We start from the raw sequence: 18,930 nt of genomic DNA, 5'->3' as shown, positions 1-18,930 counted from the left end.
TTTTTCCCAAATTAGTGACATAATCAGCAAATCTGATCTTTCTAATTCAATGTTCAAAGGATTTATTGTGTAATTTGGTCTACAGAGCCTTACTCAGCTTGGAAACAATATTTTAGAAGGTGTTTGATCTTGATCCACCACTTATTAAAAAAATAGCAAAACACACATTTTTTTTAAAAAAGGGAATAAGAATGTTTTAAAGAAGTTCTGAAATAACTTTGTTTGTTCCCTATGTTATTCTTTGCAAGTATTTATGCTCTCTAACCAAGAAAAGTGAGAGGAAAAGATGGTCAGAATATCCTGACTACCGCTGTAGGTTTTCCAGCAGTGTGTGTTGTACTATGGAATAAGCTAAGAGCTTCCTTTCCCTGTTAACTTATGTTTGTTTGTATAACACATTTTAATAAAGTGATTATTAGGAGTTTCACCTCTTCTGGAAGGGATGGTCAGCTGGGAAGTTATGTGTATGAAATACAGGATACCCCATTTGCTGACTCCCGTTTTTTTTCCAGATACTTTGGCTCATGTGTATTGACTACCTTCATATTCTGTTCTTGCCTGAAACCCCAAGGAGGAGATGGAAATGTCATTTAGTGTTAATTTTCAGTTTACAGCCTGGAACTTTTTTGCTGGCTTCAGTTCAGGGCAGTGGAAGGGTGTGTAGAGTAGCAGTGCTGCTGCCATCTCCACTGTGCAGTTACACTGCACTGAAATCCCTATCTCCCGATGACCTGGAATAAAACAACAGCTGTGCCAATGAGAAAATGTCATTGCTAACCACAGGAGAATATTACTTATCTAGTAATATTTTAATTACTGCTGAAAGCCCTCCTGTCACTTCTGTGGTGGTGTGTCCCCCAGCATTCCACCCCAGTCCTTCCAGGCTGATGTGCTCTTCCATGACACTCACTACCTTGAGATGGCCTGATCCATTTTTCTCTTCCATTTTACTTTGCCTGCTGAGTAAATTGTTGCTGGACCAATGCCTGGACCAAAGTCTAGACTTCAGCTTCATTAGTACACAGTTAATAAGGCTTACACTTTACACCATTGCTTTCCTCAGAGGATAATCATATCTCTCCTAAAGGGCAGCTTCTTTGTTCTTGTTGCTTTATCTGCTATTGTTAAGCTTAGGTTTCCCAGAACATTAATATGTTTACACTTTTTTTTGCTGTACTATGCCAGATCAAGTGCTTTTCCCAATTATCCCATTGTAATTGGGGTGCCTGAGGTTTTTGATACACTGCTAGCTGCAAAGTCTTTTTTACAAAGTTTTGAAAATGTTGTGAGCAGTCATGAAAACTCTGAGCTGGCAGAGGTTAAGGTGCTTTATCTCTGGGTAGCTGATTCTAATCCTAATAGAAAAGTAAGAGCTGAAAATCATAAGTAGTTTTGGACAAGCTAGTGGTCTAAATTCACTTTGTAGTTTCTTCCCATTACAATGTTGTCAAAATGTGTTATTCTAAAGACTTCCCTAATACAAGGTCTGCACATTGATGGTGCTTTAACCTTACTATGGTGATATACTTTACCTCTTCCAAAAGAGAGAAGTTGTTCTATCATGTTCAAATATTTTCTTACTTCCTTTTTATAACATAAAAAAATAATGCTTCAGCAAAATCTATATGGAAGTTTTTAGGAGGCTTGGTTTTCTGCATCTTTGCCTGGCTTTCTATGGGAAACACTATGAACAATGGTAAGAGATTAGGTCTGCTACCTCAGTTTTGGGTTTCAGTCCAGGTTTGTAAGAGGAGAGCAACCAGACCAATGTGATTGTCGCTTGATGTAAGTTCTCCCTGTGTTTGTTTGGATGTTTAGGGAGCTCTGGGTGACCGAGGGCCTCCAGGGCCACAAGGCCCCAAAGGAGTTGAGGTAAGATGAAAAAATTATCCAATTAAGAGATTATGTTTCAAAGTTGTGAGGGGTTAAGAGGGTTAGACAACAATGGTTAAGTGTGTATGATGTTGTCAAGCAAAATTTTACGTGTCTTTTGCATTTTGGAAAGTGTTTTAAAAAGTTTTTAGCAGCCTTATGGGGATGTGCATCCATTATGTGGTTTATTTTAATTTCAGTGGAGTCTCAGATAATATATGTCCAGAGCTGTATGTGGTTATTTTAGTTAAACTGGGGAGATGGGAGGGAGGGGAATGGGAGCTGTATGGAAATAGAAAGCAAATACCAATTTAATTACAGTCTCCTAGATACTCTTAAGTAAACACTTAGACCCCTCTTAACTGAAAGGGGAGAAAGACAGTTCCTTATCTTACAGATTCATCAAATATTCTTAATTCAGCATCATAAAAACAAAGGCTTATATCTTGTATGCTAAAAATAATTAACACTAAAAATAATTTAGTTGGTGATTCTGAAGATGGATCTCTAGACTTCTAAGCAGCTAAACAATGGGATTCTGTGCCAGATATTGAGTGAGTGAAGGCTAGCAGTGGCACAATGGTCTGTTTGTCAGAGTCCCTATCAGGCTGGGACTCAGACAAACACACATGAAGCTTAGGATGATGGAATAAATATGAACAGTTATCTGCAGAATTTCTTTTCTAAAACTAGACTTGTCATCATGATCATTAAGTGCTGATTTCTTTTAGGGAGAAGTAGGACCAGCTGGACCCATTGGGGGAGTCGGCCCAAGAGTAAGTATGAGGAATTTTGGTAGGGCAGGCTGTTTTTCAGTAGCAGTACTGCTTTGAAATGTAAGTTTACTGTGAGAAGGGACTGGGATGAAATGGCATCTCCTGAATGAATGTGTGTTTTTCCTCAGAACATGCTCAAAGCAGAGCTGGGAGGGGGAATGATTTTCCATACAAAGAGTTTGAAAGGAAATCACTGCTGTAGTGCACAAAATGTAGTGCTCCCCTGAGACAGATGCAACCTCCTAGGGACTGCACCAGCTGATACATCAAAATATTTCAACTGGGGAAGAACCTACTCAGCTCACAGGGAGAAATATAAAGATTGTATGCTCTAAGAAATCTACCAGGAACCTGGCAGATAATTACTGAAAACAATAAACTGGAAGGTCGCAATGCTGTTTATGCTGACAAGTTTTAAAAGATAGTTTTAAACTGCTATCATCCAATTTTTTTGTTAGTTATAAAATATACTATTGTCTAAGAGTGTTTCAGTGAACTTCAAGCTTATTTTTAGAAAATTTCTAGGCTAAAATGGATGCTAACCTGCTCTAGGGATTACAGGAGTGTCTCTAAGTTTACTGAATGCAATTTGATCTCCTGCCTTTACGTGATTTGATTATGTGTGGTAATCACTGATTTGGCTTTCATTCTGGATGACTTCCCATTTCTTGCATGAGTTTGAGAATCTTTTCCACTGTTTTCTGCTTTTGGAGTGGATATATGCATATGTCATTTTCCCTGTTCAGTAGCTCGTTAAAGCTGGGAATTTGCTTTCTGTTAAAAATTATATTAAAATATTTATTTGCACATACACAAACAAACCCATACCAAAACAAAAAAAGGCAAAAGACCAAACACAAAACCTTCCCACAGAAGTCTCTTTGTTTTTTAGCTGAGGAAAACATGCAAAAAATTAAACAGAATTTCAAAACATTCTGTAACTTAGTTCAATATTGAGTTTAATCTGTCTGAGCTTCTGCCGAGAGCCTCACGGAAATTTTTATTTTGGCTGCATCATCCTTTGAGTCTCCTCCTTGGGCAGGGCTTCATGGCTGGACAGCAGCTCCCATGTTGTGCTGTGGCAATTGGAAAAGAAGATGCTGCAGCGGGTGACTCATGGGCAGTGACACCCACCTTCCCTCCTCCACGTCACCAGGCACGCACAGGCCACCATCAGCTGCTGTCAAAGTGACCCCAGAGGAAACATTTTTGTGGAACCTAGCAAACTGAAATATTTTTAATGTATTTTGGGTCAATTTGACCTAAATTATTCAGTGGGAAATGTGCACATCATTGGCATGTCAAGCAAACTGAAATATTTTTAATGTATTTTGGGTCAATTTGACCTAAATTATTTAGGTTTTTATTCCTCTCAGTGGGAAATGTGCACATCATTGGCACGTCGTATGGCTCTCTGGTTTCTCTCTCACAACAAGTTGTTGAGAGCAGAGTATGTGCATCTGAAGTGAGCCCCAGGGCTGCTGGCTCTTGACATTTGTTAGTAGCTTGCTGGCTAACATCCCCTCCTGAAATGAGAGGTAGGGGAAAAGGGAATTTTTCTTGATGGGCAGCTCTGCCTGTTTTTCCTCCTTGTCCAGGGGCCCAGAGGCTCTTGCCTGGATTCTCTGGCTTCTCTGGACTCCAGCTCTTTCACAGCTCCAGGCCAACTTGTTTGTGCTGCTGCTGTGCACTCTGCTCCCACCTCTGCCTGTCCTTGGTGCTCCCTCCCACGTGTGACACACACTGAGGCTGTGTGGGTGAGAATCACAACCAGGACTGGGATCTCACACAGTGTAGCAGGACTGAGTCAACAAGCTGCTGAACACATCTGTCTTTTTAAATTATGCTTCCTTGATTGCAATTTGATGTTCATTTGATTTACATAGCTTTTGCTTCCATCTTCTGTGAAAGGAGTTTTTAAAAGTGGCTGTTACACCTCAAAGTAACTCTGTCCCAGTTGTGTTGTCACTGCACTATTAAATAGCCATGGGGCAGAGGAGGGACCTGAAGCAGTGGTCTGGCCATGCATGGCCCCAAGGCACCATCAGCTGTCAGCTCTGTCTTTAGCTGACAGATGTGTTTAACTTGTGTTTTGCAGCCTCCAGGAGTGGGAATTCTTCATTTTCCTCATCAGTCTGCTTCAGCTGCTTGCCTGGTTCACTGTCCTTTTTTCGAATGTCCAGCTTTTCTATCTAAAAGTCTTGCCTGCCTTTTCTCACCACAGCTTTGCTTCCTGCCCCACAGACTTTATTTGTGGGCATGGTTAAATAGGTTAGTCCTCTTTTCAGCCACTGTTATCTTAATTTTCTGGGCTTGTCTGAGGTAGGTAAAGTATCCTTGTAGGTGATGTACTGTAAAGCTTTCATTATTCTTTTGAAACAATAACAGAGCAGGTTTCTAGTGCTTCTGGGATCCTCATCTCTTTTACAATTTCGGGTCAAAATATCCAATCCTTAGTTCAAGTTTAGGCTTGTGGCAAGCTGGCAGCCATTAAATTTCACCTCATTTTTCGTCCTCCTCCCTCCCCTGCTCTTGTTTCTATCATGTTTTGCTTTAAAAAACATGAAAGAGACCAAAAACCCCTGGGACCCACCTGACCAATGCTGCCATCAAAACAGATCATCTTCTGCTGGAACAGAAGTGAATATGAACCTGCACAGGGGTTCTCAGTCCCCACTCAAAAAAGAATTTCCCAGTGTCTAAACCAACTAGAGACAAAACTGAGGATGTTTCCTGCTTACTCAGGATATATCTCAGTTCCAAAGACCTCAGTCTGCCTCAGCTTTGGAAGAGGTGTTTGAGCTGAGTCTGATTGCATCATTTGATGTTTCATTAATTCCTTTCCAAACCTTCCCACCCATTCTATTCCAAAGTCAAATACTTGCATTCTCTTAAATTAATCCTTATACATTAAAAAAAAAAGCTGATTTTTTTTTGGTGCTTCCTCATTTGTCCCATGAAAATACAGGAGTTGCTGCTAAAGATGTGACTGTTTATTCAGTGTCCTCCCACTTAACCCTCTCTCTCAAAGGCTATCCAAATATTAACACTGTGACTGTCAGTGTAGCTCAGCTCACGCAATGCAAGCATTGATGCTTTTTCTTTTTTTTTTTTGGGTGTTTTTTTGTGGGGTTTTTTTTTTTTTGTATCTTCATTGCTGGGGAAGAAAATGCCTTTAAAAGAGTGGAGATTGTTTTAAACCAGAAAGTGAAAAGGTGCTGTTGCAAGTTGATTCCTTTATGAGCTGGCTGTGTTAAACAGAAGCTGGATTTTATATAGTCACAAGCTGAGCAGTTTCTCCTGGTGATAGTGAAAATGTTTTCAGATCTGCCCCACACCCCCAGGGCAGTATTTTTTGCAAGTGCCTTCCTGTGGGCTGAAGGCATGTGCAAAGCTTATGGAGGGATTGAAGTAGAGTGATAGTGAGAGATATTTATATCCACACCTGTACCTACCTCTTGTGAGGTGAAAGGAAGCACAGTCAGTTGCTGTTTCCTGAAAGAGAAGGGTAGAACTTGCAGTTAATATTTTAGGAAACAGACATTTCCTTTGGGATTACTCTGCCCTGGAAGAGTAATTTTCTCAGGGGTTTGCAAGTAGAAAAGCAGCCATCCCTACTTTACCCTTCTGTCAGTGGCTTTTCCTCCATGTGTAAGTGTATTGTATTTCTGTTTAAAGCCAAATCCATGTGTTTCAGATTGCTTTACCAGTAAAATCCACTTGTTCCATTTTCTGATCAACTTCCATCTGTTCTGTGTCCTTAGCAGCTAGTACACAGCCGAGGAATGACAGCCAAGAAACCTTTACAAGCTGTAACTCCAGTTCAGCTCTCATAAGGCTTAAAATTATCAAGGCAGTTAATAGGGGCCACTAGTTTCCTTTTGATGAATTTAACTTAAAATATTTTTATGTTACAGTCTTGCTGTATAGAAAGACATTAAGTTTCTTGACAACAAAGTATTCAAACAGTATGTAGTGACCTGCAGAAGCCCATCACTTGTTTTTTTGTTAAGCCTTGTGGAAAGACATGACTCGCTTTATCTGGTTCTTTCAGAACTTCTCTTCGTGGTCTTTTCTCCCTGCATTCTTGGCTTTAGCATATATTAGTCCACTAGCAAAAACAAAAGTATGTTCCTGAAGTGATTTTATTTGTTGGAACTTGTTGGGCAAAGAGAATGAGTTATAGAATGGGATTAGTTAGGAGAGAGTTACGGAGAGTTATAGAAAGAGAAATCATGGAACCCACTAAGACAATTTCATACCATTTTAAGCCATATAGAGAATTTCTCATATGCCCAGAAACTGACACACACGTACTCTGAATTACAGGAGCACAGCAGCTGAAGCAAAAGAGCCAAATGAAAAAATGCCATCTCTTTTTAAGAAACGTTTTATTGTCTGTTGCTTCAGTTGCTCTTTTCTCAGCTTATGTGGGATGGAAAACTCAGATTACGGACTCTGGCGATTCCAGTTATTCAGTTTGCTGGAACAGCCCCTGGTGATTTCTTTTTAGGACCAATCTGCATGGTTTTGTTACTGAATCATTAGTTGAATTAATTTTCTTTCTCCAGTTGTCAGCCTCCAGGGATCTCATCAGCAGCTTGCTCAGGGGCCAGGTCCAGTCCCCTGGACCTCAGTTTGCTGGACCAGGGCCTTTTCCTCAGGGCAGATGGGGAAAGTTTGTCTAGGCAGGGCTGGGCTGTCCAGATAGACAAATGGTTAGGCCATATTTTATGTTGTAGAGGAAGTCAAGTATACTGGGAGGGAAAACAATTTCTTAAAAGGGAGACATAATTACCTTATAAGCATCTAATTGAAAATTAAAGGGGAAAGCTTTCTGGTTTGTGTGCCTTTGTGAGTCTTTGTGAGTGATGACAGAGGGAGGGATGCATGTTGTAAAGTGCTTCAAAGATCCTGTCCCTTCGTGGCCTCCTGCTCTGATTGATGTTGCTGTATTTCTTCTGGCTAGCAGTGTTATTACCACAGTATCATAGCAACAAGATCTGTCAGCAGCAAAATGCTAGTGGAGAGAAATGAGGCTCAAAATCATCAGTTTTCTAAGTAAAGAGGAGAGGGTGATTTTGTCTGGTTGAGGAAGGACTGTGATGACACCAGTCCCTGAAGTCTAAGCATCAAATTTTATTAGCGTTGAGTCCCTATTCTGCTGGAATAAACCAGGAGAGAACATTGCCTTGCCTTTTTTTTTTTTTTTTGTCTCCCTAATATGTTTTTTCAAAGTGAAATTTAAATGTATTTCAGTCTTGGATTGTGACAGTTTTTCTTTAGTGTTAATTGCTGTAGGACTTAATACAAACTTTACTTAATACAAACTTTGCTTACTGTTCCAGTATTTGATGAAATATTCAGCAGTGTATTTTCAGATACAGATTTCTAAATACACTTAAATTTTTTTGTGTTAAATATTACTAAACTGTACATTTTTAGTGCATGTATTTTGATAAATGGATAAACTGGGATGAAATTACCATTTTGAAATAAAAGATTTACAGTATTTTATTCTAATCCTTATTTTAGGGAAAACCAGGACAGAAAGGTTATGTAGGTGATCTTGGACCAGAAGGTTTAAAGGTAAGTGATGGCTTTATTATGAAATAGAATGTATTTGGAACAGAGTTATACACAGCTATTTACAGTGCCATATCAGTGAAAGCATATGAGCACTCATGCTTCCAAAGAATATAAGTGTGTATCATACTGGTGATTCTGTTTCTTGCAAGATCCCATTTTGAAAAAGGAGAAAATTGTGCAGGAGAGAGGATTTCTAGGAGACAGGGATGTGTGAGCAAAGACTGCCCCTGCTAGAATGAAATTGAGCAGCCTGGGAATGTGAGGGTGCCTGGACCAGGGTGCAACGAGGGACTCAGGGCAGTTCCTACCCTGGCAGGACTCTGCAAATGTGAATGGGGATGAGTGAAGTGCTGCAGCTCAAAAGAGGAGCTCCTGGCAGCAGAATTTCCCAGTGCTGATCTGCAATCTGCAGATGTATGCCAATAACTGTTCTTCAGTTGTTATCTAACTGAGATTATAGTCCCAGCCAGATAATCAATAGTGCTTGCACACCCAGCTTCCACCTGTGAAACACACAGCAAAACGTTCCAGTTCTGTAACACTGTTATTTTGGAGAACAGAATTAATCAATACTTAATGACAGTTTCAAGATTTTGGGAGAAGTGGGAGAGGTTTGTTCAAATGTCATTCAAATGTCAGTTTTCATAATATTTCATAACAAAATTACAGTAATCAATAAAGGACACAGGCACTATCTGTCTTTGAAGCAGTAGTGAAATAGCGAAGGTACTTTGCTGAAAGAAAGATTTAAATAAAAATAGAATAATTAACTTATAGTGTTTGCTGACCTAATGACTTTTATCAGCAGTAAATTGATAGTTTTTATTTTTGCAGGCAAATTCTGAATACATTAGAACATCATTTTACCAAATCAAAATTAGTGACTGACAAAATTGGTTTTGGTCACTTAATTTTAGCTTTTAAAGTTTTAATTGGCATATGTAAGTTAGAAAATAAAGAGGTTCCTAGGAAAACAGAGGACTTTAATATACACAGATGAAAGAAATTACTTTTCTAGTGAACTAGATCATCTGTTTTCTACATTTAACAGGGAGAACAAGGAGACCAAGGAAACCTTGGAAAAACTGGTGAAGCAGTAAGTTTGAATTCTCTTTCTGGTTTAATTTTTAACTCTGTTTCATTTGAGAGCGAATTAATAACTGGTTGCAGACATTGTCTGATGAAGTTTGCCTGTACTTGAAGCTGTAGTATGTCAGTTATACCTCTGTAGTCTTTAAGATTCATACTATTTAAAGAAATTTCCCATTTAAAGTGTTTTCCAAAATTAGTTCTGCTTTTCTCCCAGTATGTGGTGTGAATATTGCAGGTGGTTGTAGGGATTTTCCAAGGCACGTTCATGTAGGTGAACAAGTGATCCTTTTCCACTACATCTCTTGAGAGGCTGCGTTTAGCCTGAGATGTATTTTGCAGGCTTGTTCTGTCTATGCTCCATAAAATCACAGAGCTCAAGGTGCCCTTGTGGTGACACGTAGTCCATCCTCTTCTGCCTAGCCAGGACCTGTTATCTTTGCATAATTTTTGACAAATATTTGTCTAACCACTTATTAAAAAGTGCCAAGACCAGGGCTTCTCTATTTTTTAAACAGTTATTTCATTGTGTAACCTGATTCCTTTCTGCTGGAAACAGCATTTTACATATGGTGGTTGTTATTCTGTGCCTCTCTTATTCTTTCTTTTCAGGCTTAACAGTCCCAATTCAATTAGCCTGTTATGTTTTTGAGATCATTTAAGTCATATTCTAACTCCCCTTTAGTCTGTTTCTAATTCATCCAAACCTCTGTGACTCCAGCCCACTGCCCAAGCTGCTAAGAATAAAGGAAACATTGCTTCTTACAAGCCTACTTCTTGCATAGATGTGCTCCCTTTTACAGTAGTGAGTTGTTATTCAGTTTTAGATTCACAGCCTCCTATCCTGCATTTTTAATGCCCTGATCTCTCTCAGTTCTTCCACTGCAGGTGCTTTTTAAGGTGGTAGTTGTCACTGAAACACTCACTTTGGAATTCTCTCTACTTAAGTTCATCCCCTGCCCTTTTGTATTTTTAACTTTTGTCTGGGATTTATGAGCAGATGTGAGCTTGTTGGCCCATGCTTGAGTTACCCAAATATTGTGTAGAACACTATTAAATTGATTTTTGATTTTATTTTGGAGTTAACCTATGCTGAGGAGAGATACCACACCCTGGTTTGGGCTTAGTGCTGTGCTGCTCGCACAAACTCTGTGGGTAGTCGGAGTTAGCTCCCCACTAAGATGTACCTGAGGCACCTCATCCAGTGCTGGGTTACTGCAGAAATGCTACAAACTGCTTGTTGGAAAAGTCTGCTCCACTGTGCACTCTGGAGTTTGTGCTCTTGGGAAGGGGACTGAGAAGCTGGAATCTCAGTCTGTTAAAAGTATCTGCTTACACAGGAACCAACAGTGCCTTGACATGCCATGAGGTCCCCTTGAAAGTCACCCAGCATATATCTGAGTGTAGCTTTTATTGCATGTCAGTTCTGTTTTTCAGCCTGTAACATGTTAGGGAAAACTGATAGCATTTACTATGTTTTACAGTGACATGCACCAAAACCCTCAAGAAAAGACAAAGCTAGGCTCAAGCTTAAATCATTACATCAATACTAGTACATGAAACAGTCACAGGAGCTAGTTACTTAACCTTAACTTTCTGAATTTCACACAGAATTTTTTTTTTTTGCTCCACAGTGAACTTGAATTCAGTGGACACATTTTCCACAACTCAGATATTTTGTATGAGCATAGTGTCTTTCACCACTAAAAGAGCTCCATTCTATGTAGTAATTACTAGCTCAAACACATAATCAATGATGATATGTTTCAGTGATGTTAAATAAAATCATCGTACCAGCTAACTGTAGTCAGGGTTGAGCTGCAAGAGTTAAATAATATTTTCTATGCCTAACAAGGGGATGTTGCAGCCCTGTTACAGTGTTGGAAAGAAAAATATTTATGGCTCATCATTAATTACCATTTCCCACATGTGATATTTGGAGAACTTACATGTGATACAAAATGGCACACGATATCTGAAAACCAAAATAGTTCCTAAGTTATTGATAAATATTTCTTATTTTTACCTGTGGATTGTAGGATATCTTCTGATTTATGTACATGCATCTAATCAAATGAGATTCATAGGGCCTTGATCTGTTATTAACTTTGCAATTTCTGGCAGCAGAGGACCTGTGCCCACTACACGATCTTTGGGGGGATAATATATATTTTGTTGTCATTGAGGCCAGTGGTGAAACACCAAGAGAGGACACAAGCACACTCAACTCTTAGACCTTTCAAAACCCCTTTCCTTCACCTTATTCACCACTGCAATCTGTAACAGTTAAGCTTTTCCAAAAAGAATTGAAAAGTACTAACAGGAAGAAGATGGTTTTTCTCATATGCATAAAATGCTTTTCCAGACTTGAGTCCTGATGCAAAATATTCACTTCTGTATGCTTTGGACACAGACTTTGCTTCCAGCTTCTCAACAGCTTCTGTTTGTAACAAATAATTTCTCTTTCCCTTGGCATGCACGTGGAGTATGGACTTCCTAATTCACTCCCTGCTATTCAGTATTGGCTCCCGTGCCATGAGGAGATCTCTGGCATCAAACATGCCACAAACAAACAAAAACTTTGAAAAACAGAAGAAAGTTTGAAAAACCAAGTAATTGGCTCCCGTGCCATGAGGAGATCTCTGGCATCAAACATGCCATAAACAAAAAAAAACTTTGAAAAACCAAGTGCAAGAGCAAAGTACAAGTGCTACCAACCACTGGGACAGGTTTTGAGACTGAGTCAAAAAGGGTATGGAAGGGCATATCTGTCCTTGCTGATGCCTTGTGCATTTTATGTGCCACCAGGTGCTTGGTGATACTAAATACAGAAAGGAACTGTACAAATAGCAGTAGAAATGTGCAAGTACCATAAAGTTTATTTAATATTAAAGGCAAAAGGAAAAAGAAGTTGCTAAAATGTTGATAATAAGCCCAATGTCTAAAAAATTCTGTGTATTTTTTAGGTTAGATTAGAAGGTTTCTCCCTTCTGCATTGTGACCTCATCAGCTTCCCTGTTTGGCTTGTCTATGGTTTTCTGTTTATTCATTATCTCTATGGACAGACTTCTTCAAATTACAGGATATAACACATATTTTAAGTCCATGGTTAAAGTATATTATACTGGTTCTTAGCAATGGGGACTCCATCGTAGCATTCCAGTTCTCCAAATGACAGCTAGTGCATTTCCTGAATAAGCTGTCCAAAGAAGCAATTTTGCAATAATAAATCCTGTAAATGCTGAATTCATAGAAAATTATGCCATGACCACTTGTGCCTGTCTGCTATTGATACCAAAGGGTTGTACCAATATTTTTCTTCTATTTTTTTTAATTTGCTTACTTCCCTGGTACCATTGTCATTGACTAAAACATCTGCCACTGCTGTTTGAGGTGCCAAAATGGTTATTCCTTTTCTGTAGCAGCTTTCTCAGTTCCTGCTTAATACCTGCTTAGAAAAGTACATATGGCAACTCTGCACAAGCAGGGGAATTTCAACAGCAGGAGATTGGACTACAACACTTGGTTTTTCAGCCTAGTAAGGTGGAATATGTGCTGAAATACAGCTCTGTCAATAGGCTAGAAGCCACAGCATCCAACATTTCTTAGGTCACATGAAGCTGCTGATTCTTCAGAGCACATTCTGCCAAAATATTTCTGGATGCTTGTCCACTGTGGAAACAGAGTAGACTAAATTTATAAAATGTTCACTGTGCTTGTAAGCTTAAATGGGACACATTTAAGAGTAGATCAGGAATGTGCTTCAAGTCAGACTTCAGACACTATTTCTTAACCAAATCCTACAACAAAAACTGGTTTTCTGGCTACTGCATGTGTTGTGTTTGTTGAGGTGGGGCTGCTTGGTTCAGCAGAGCCCTGAGCTCTGGTAGAATCCAGCAGCTGTTCCTTGCTGCAGGATATTTGGTTAACTGCAGGACCAACAGGTCCAGTTGAAGAGGGGTTGTTTAAGATAGTGAGAAGCAAGGGAACAGCAGACAGAACAAATGGAACTGCTGATGAGACAAAATCTTTTGGAAGCTGTGCCAAAAGAAACAACCCTTTCAGCTACTGAGAAAATTCCCCTCACATTTTGGGGGAGGAAAATCTGACTTTGCTGACATGTGCAACTGGATTTTTTCATGCTTAGATAAGATGCTGCTCAGTGATGGAGAGCAAATATTTGAAACTAACTTCAAGCACCTTATACAAAGGATTTATTTATTAAAATTTTAGGGATGATTTAAGAAAATAATTTATTGAATTATTATTATCAGAATTCATCTGAGCTTTAAACAGTTGTTTTCCAGGATTGTTTTATTTTGATAATGCTAGTGTTTACCCAGGCTGCACCACTCTGAATGACTAAGTTCAAGTTAATTCCTATTTTTCCTTGCCACCTGTGCTAAAGAAATTCAGCTTGTAGACTTCTTAATTAGAAATCCTTGATGTTTTTACACACATTGAGACAGAGTAGAAGGGTAGAACTGTCAGCTGTAGTATGTGCAGCTGGTGTCAAAAGGCAGAGTTCATGAACACAAATCCTGGAAAAATAATCTTCAGAAATTACATGTCAGCAAATTTCTCTGGTTGCACATAGTTTTTGAAACAGCAGAAGGAAACCAAGCTGAAATAAAAAGTGCTTTGCCATGAAAAAAAAACCTTACCATGCAGCAAAGGAAAACCAGTGATGTTCAGGCTGTCGATGGCAGTTACAGGAGTCTGTGAATGGCAATAAAATACTGCAGTCAGGCCATGTGCCTTGTAGCCAAGTTGCTTTTGGGAAGAATTACTATAAAGTAATTACCACATCTTTCTGCGAGGTACAAATTAGCTGGATTAGGCACCAGGGATGCATAATTCAGGGAGAATGGAAAATGCAATTCCTTTTGCTTGAAGAAAAGATTAAGTGAACTTTAACTGATGTGTTCAGGATGCTCAGCAGAAGGAGTTGTTTGAATTATCCTGAAAAGTCTGGGCTTTAGGGATATACAAAAGAGAATTTTAAACCATAGGCCAAAAGATAAGTCAATTGAGGAAAGTCTTTTTTTTTTTTTTCAAAGTCTGGTGAATGCATGGGACATTGCCAAGGGCTTCCAAAGAAGGAACTGCTTCAGCTGCTTTCAGAAAGCAGTTGGATAGAGATTATTGTGGGTTCTATGAAGGACTTAACAGTGAATGGCAATAAAGATACTTCTGTGTCTTACCTTGTGCTTCTTGTTTCTACCCTGTGTGACCTGATATGCTGCAGTTCCTGCTGAGACCCATGGAGAAAGAGGTTACAGTGTCTAGAAATTAGCTTTATCAAGCTGTTGCTCATTTTTCTTAAAGGCTTTTTTTGCTAGTGGTTCTCTTTATCATTTGGTTTCAGCTGGTTTTCAGGGTTCATGGTAATGCCTGCACATGGTGTCTGCGGTTTAGCTTCCAAGGTTTTGTCGGTGAGCACATCCTACCCCCACCTGGCCAGGCAGCTTCCCTTAATGCAAGCATTCCCCTACAAGTGCTATCAAACAGAATTACCCTGCTGTACACTGGAAGTCAAATTTAATCCATTTATTTCTTTCTTAGAACTGCTGTTGAGTAGGTGATTGGTGCCAGTACATTTTGCCTTTCAAATATTCGGGTAGTGGAATTTTTGAGTCCTTTAAAGAATTGAGTGAAATATCAGCTGCGAGGTACAAATATGGTGCATCTCTGCTCTTATTCACTTCCTTCATTTGGCCATAGGAAATCACAGATTTTCACTCAGAGTATCACCACTGGTTGATTACGAACTAACTTTCTCAACAGACAGAAAATTAATAGGAAAATGTCGTTGTGACAAGATAGTATTTTAAATGTATTATGTTATCTTACTAAATGAATGTTCAATAAAAACATTTGAGAATGCTGAACTGTAAATGAAATAGCACTGGATTGGAAAATTTTCAACTATCACAGAAGAACAGATTAAAGTACAACCTGGCAGGTAACTGCTGCCATGGGAATGTTTGTAACTAGCTGTATACTCATTTCTCACTACCAGGTTTTTCAATGGATTACTCCATACTTGGGTTTGCATTAAGTGTACAATGTGTTTTCAATTATTCAACCACAGTCCAGTTTCTAACACAGAGCATATGCCCTGGCAAGATGTTTTTGTCTTTCTCAGGCAAGTATTAGTTGTGAGGTCTGGTCTCTGATTCATTTTCTACAAAATGCTCCTGTCAAGAAGGTTTTTGAAATGCTGTTATTGTCACTGGAGACTTTTACACAAGTCCTTGTAAATGAAAGTTGGTTACTATTTTTTTAATAAGTTGCTGATTTCTTTTTTTAATCACTTCAGGATTTTTGCTTCACTTTTTTGTTTTCTAATGCATTCAGTTTTATATTTGGAATCCATCACTGCTCTCCAGAGGTTTGAAGGGATGCTGGAAGACATTGATTCAACAGATTTGCTTTGGACTGTATTCATTTTCTTACATAAGATGGAGAGAGAGTTGAAACCTCAGTCCAGTCCTAGTAGCTGATCTTTATAACAAGCCAGTCCAAATCTGGGATTTTAAAAGACACATGATCTTACAGAAAGTCTGTCAGGAATGATGTAGGGAAAACATCACTTTCTGGCTAATATGTTGACAGAACAAGATGTTTTGCTCTCTGTGCTTTCTTTTCACTGGATGCTACTAATTGTTTGAAATTCAAGATTCTATTCTTAAGTATTTTGGCTCTCTTGCCTGTGTGCATACCAGCCCTAGCATTTTCTCAGTCTCAGATTCTTGACCACTGTTTTGAATAGAGGGGTGGAAGTGCATTGAGTTAACCTGTCATGAATTTCTTTCCCCTTCTTACCTTCTGAAGTCCCTGTTCTTTTAGCATTTCACTGACTTCACTTCTAGTCATCTTGACTATTGTATTGCTTTCTATGGCTATACAGTACCAGGTATACCAAGTTTCTTTTGCATCTTTTTATCCTTTTAGCCTTCTTAGTGGTTTTGCCGTAAATTTTCTTAACTACTTTTGGGGAATAGCCAACCTATAAGAAACTTTCTGTTGAATAGCCAGCTTCTGTCCTCTCCCTGGAGGGTGCGTAGCTTGCCCTCATGTGCTAGGCAATACAAGAGCACATTCACAGTCATTGCTTCCCAGTCATTCCTGCTCTTTCAGCTCAGGGCAACCAAATCAGGAAGACAGTACTTCTGAATTGAAAACAGAATTTGATCAGAGGCTGTATATTAAATGATTCACTGCTGGGGCAAGGCAGAGCTCTCCATCTTTCTGAGCAGCATCTGCAGTCCTGTAAACAGCATGGCATTGGGTGGGAGATCAGGAGTGTCTCTGTGGGAAGAGAATAGCTCTGAGTTTCACCTTGGCTCTCGTTATGTCTTCTGTTCTTTCTGGAATAAGGGACTCAAAGTGATTAATCTTTAGCATTTTGAAACTGTACCTCCACGCCTCTTACCTTGATAAGCAAGAGTACAGGGTAATTCTTTGTCCCACAGATTTCTGCCTGCTACTGAGGCCTCCTGTTGGCTCTGGCTGGGAGCTCTCACTCTCAGAACTCATCACAAAAGTCCCTCATTGCTGCCAGTGACGTCGGGGCCATTGCCTCAGTGCCTGTATCACCAGGACCCATCTTTGGCTGCTGCCAAGGCAAGAGACATCTCAGTTCTGACATATAATACACAAGTTCCCACACATAATATATCAGTCCAGTGGCCATAGAGCTGCCTGCTTATCTCTTTAGTTCCTTCCATAAAGTAATTTGTGCCAGTATTGTCAGCCTCAAAAGTAGCTGTATCACTGGCTCTTTGCCATATGTTCAAACTGTGGGATTTCCAGCATAGCTAGCAGTCCAAGAGAACAAGTAATCATAAAATCTCTACTTACTTTGCACCTGTTTTGTTAAAGGACTTGAGGCTGAACTGTATCCAGATTATACAGATAAAGACTGCATTTTTTTTTTAAGTAATGCCTTTTTTTTTTTTCAAATTGTAGTCCAATGCCATTGTAGTGCTACTAATGCTAGTTCCTTCTTGCACACTAAAGATGTCAATGCCAGTGTGTGAATTGACATCACTTTCTTTTTTTCCCCCTTTTTAAAGTGATACAGACATCATACAGTTGTGTGTTACATCACTACTGGGAGCTTCCCCATTTCTTCCATGTTTCAAGAGCAGTCGTGCAGTGTACTCTGGGCTCTTAGTGCTTTTTCCTCAAGCTCATTGTGTCATATTTTTCTCAATTAGAACTTTGTGCTATAATTTGTTTTTCTTTTAGCTTTCATAAAAAAGTAGGTATTGTAACTACTGGGAATAAGATTGTTAAAAGTACTTCCTCTCCTGTTTCCCATCCCATATGGTTGTACTTGTTCTATCCAGTGGAAATTTGTGAGAGAGCCTCAGGAGAAAATTATTTCATTTTTGAATGCCTGAAAGGCTCTGATCCTCTGACTTCAAAGGCATTTGGGGCTACTACTGTTGAGGGGAGAATTCTGACAACACCTGATCCAATATAATTATTGTTTTGACTGCATTTTACTTTGTTCCTCTGAATTTATTCCCTTTGAGATTTGTGGTCAGACTGAAGCACTAGCAGAGCAATTATCACCTTTATTTGTACCTTTGTAAAGCTTTTAGCAGCGCAAGGTTGAGCTCAGTGGCAGATCTGGGTTGGTGGGGTGGTATTGTGCTGAAATGGAGGCAGTTTCCCTTCTGGCAGCAGCAGTTTGCAGTGGGTGAGCAGCAGTGCAGCCAGGGCACAGTGCAGCCCTCGCTGTCCCATGGGTGCTCTTGGGCTGGCTTGGGGCTCTCTGTCAGCAGCAAATGGGCCCTGCTCTCTTGGGAGAGCTGCTGACCATCAACTAGTACAGACATCATGCAAGCTAAAGTCTGCTTTCTTTTTATACAGGGATCAGCTGGCTTACCTGGAGAAGCTGGGCCATCTGGAAACCTGGGTGAAAAGGTATAATAATGTACCTGGCTACTCAGCAGCTTTGAAAACCATTGGGGTGATAAAGTGCTGGTGAGAGATCATTTACTGACCACTGTCAGAGCTAATATTCCTGCAGCTATTTCAGAGCATGGGGATGTAATAACTGGTAATCCAAATGTTCTTATTTGAGGTGTGTATCTGATATCCTTGATTTTACACCACAGTTAATTTAGAGCTGATAGATGTGATACCTTTCTTATATCACTTTACTATACTGCTACTGTTTCAAACTGGCAGGAATTATACTTGCTTTATACAGTACTCACTGTATATGTAGCACTACTACATAATGAAGACAGAAGCAGAAAGGTAAAACTTGGCTGTATACATGAACTGAATAAAAAAGACAAGACTGAGTTTTGTCTGCTGTGCAGTAACAGTTGTGTTTGTGAAAGCAAAGTCTGGCAGGCTCAATGTGACTAGAGCAGTATAAATAGCCTAAGTGTATTTGACATGCTTTGATTTAGGTGAAGTATTTTAAAACTGAAAAACAGGAAACTATTACTGGACTGCATGTCATCTTTAATTATGATTAAAACATAATTGTTTGTCAGAATGATGCAGCACCATTTGTATTTCTTTCCTGCAGGGCTGAATTATTTCACCTAGACTGGTCTGCTATTTAGATATTGTA

General features: G+C 39.4%; 1 protein-coding gene across 5 annotated transcripts in view; it reads left to right on the top strand.

Moving 5' to 3' along the window:
• The window catches only part of COL24A1 (collagen type XXIV alpha 1 chain), a 134,247-nt gene that overhangs the window by 70,838 nt on the left and 44,479 nt on the right, over positions 1-18,930 (top strand). For 4 of the 5 annotated variants that reach the window (XR_005629612.1, XM_039727204.1, XM_039727203.1 and 1 more), the window contains 5 exons: positions 1,819-1,872; positions 2,604-2,648; positions 8,184-8,237; positions 9,289-9,333; positions 18,213-18,266. Coding sequence is in view for 4 of the 5 variants with exons in the window: in XM_039727204.1 (XP_039583138.1) it covers positions 1,819-1,872; positions 2,604-2,648; positions 8,184-8,237; positions 9,289-9,333; positions 18,213-18,266 (252 nt within the window). In the remaining variant the exon portion in view is untranslated. The remainder of the gene's footprint in view (positions 1-1,818; positions 1,873-2,603; positions 2,649-8,183; positions 8,238-9,288; positions 9,334-18,212; positions 18,267-18,930) is intronic. The other variant, XM_039727205.1, reaches the window with a different exon arrangement.

The sequence above is a fragment of the Passer montanus genome, unplaced genomic scaffold, assembly GCF_014805655.1.
Source record: "Passer montanus isolate IOZ18808 unplaced genomic scaffold, ASM1480565v1 scaffold60, whole genome shotgun sequence".
Classification (NCBI taxonomy): Eukaryota; Metazoa; Chordata; class Aves; order Passeriformes; family Passeridae; genus Passer; species Passer montanus.
This window is presented reverse-complemented; position numbering and strand designations above follow the sequence as displayed.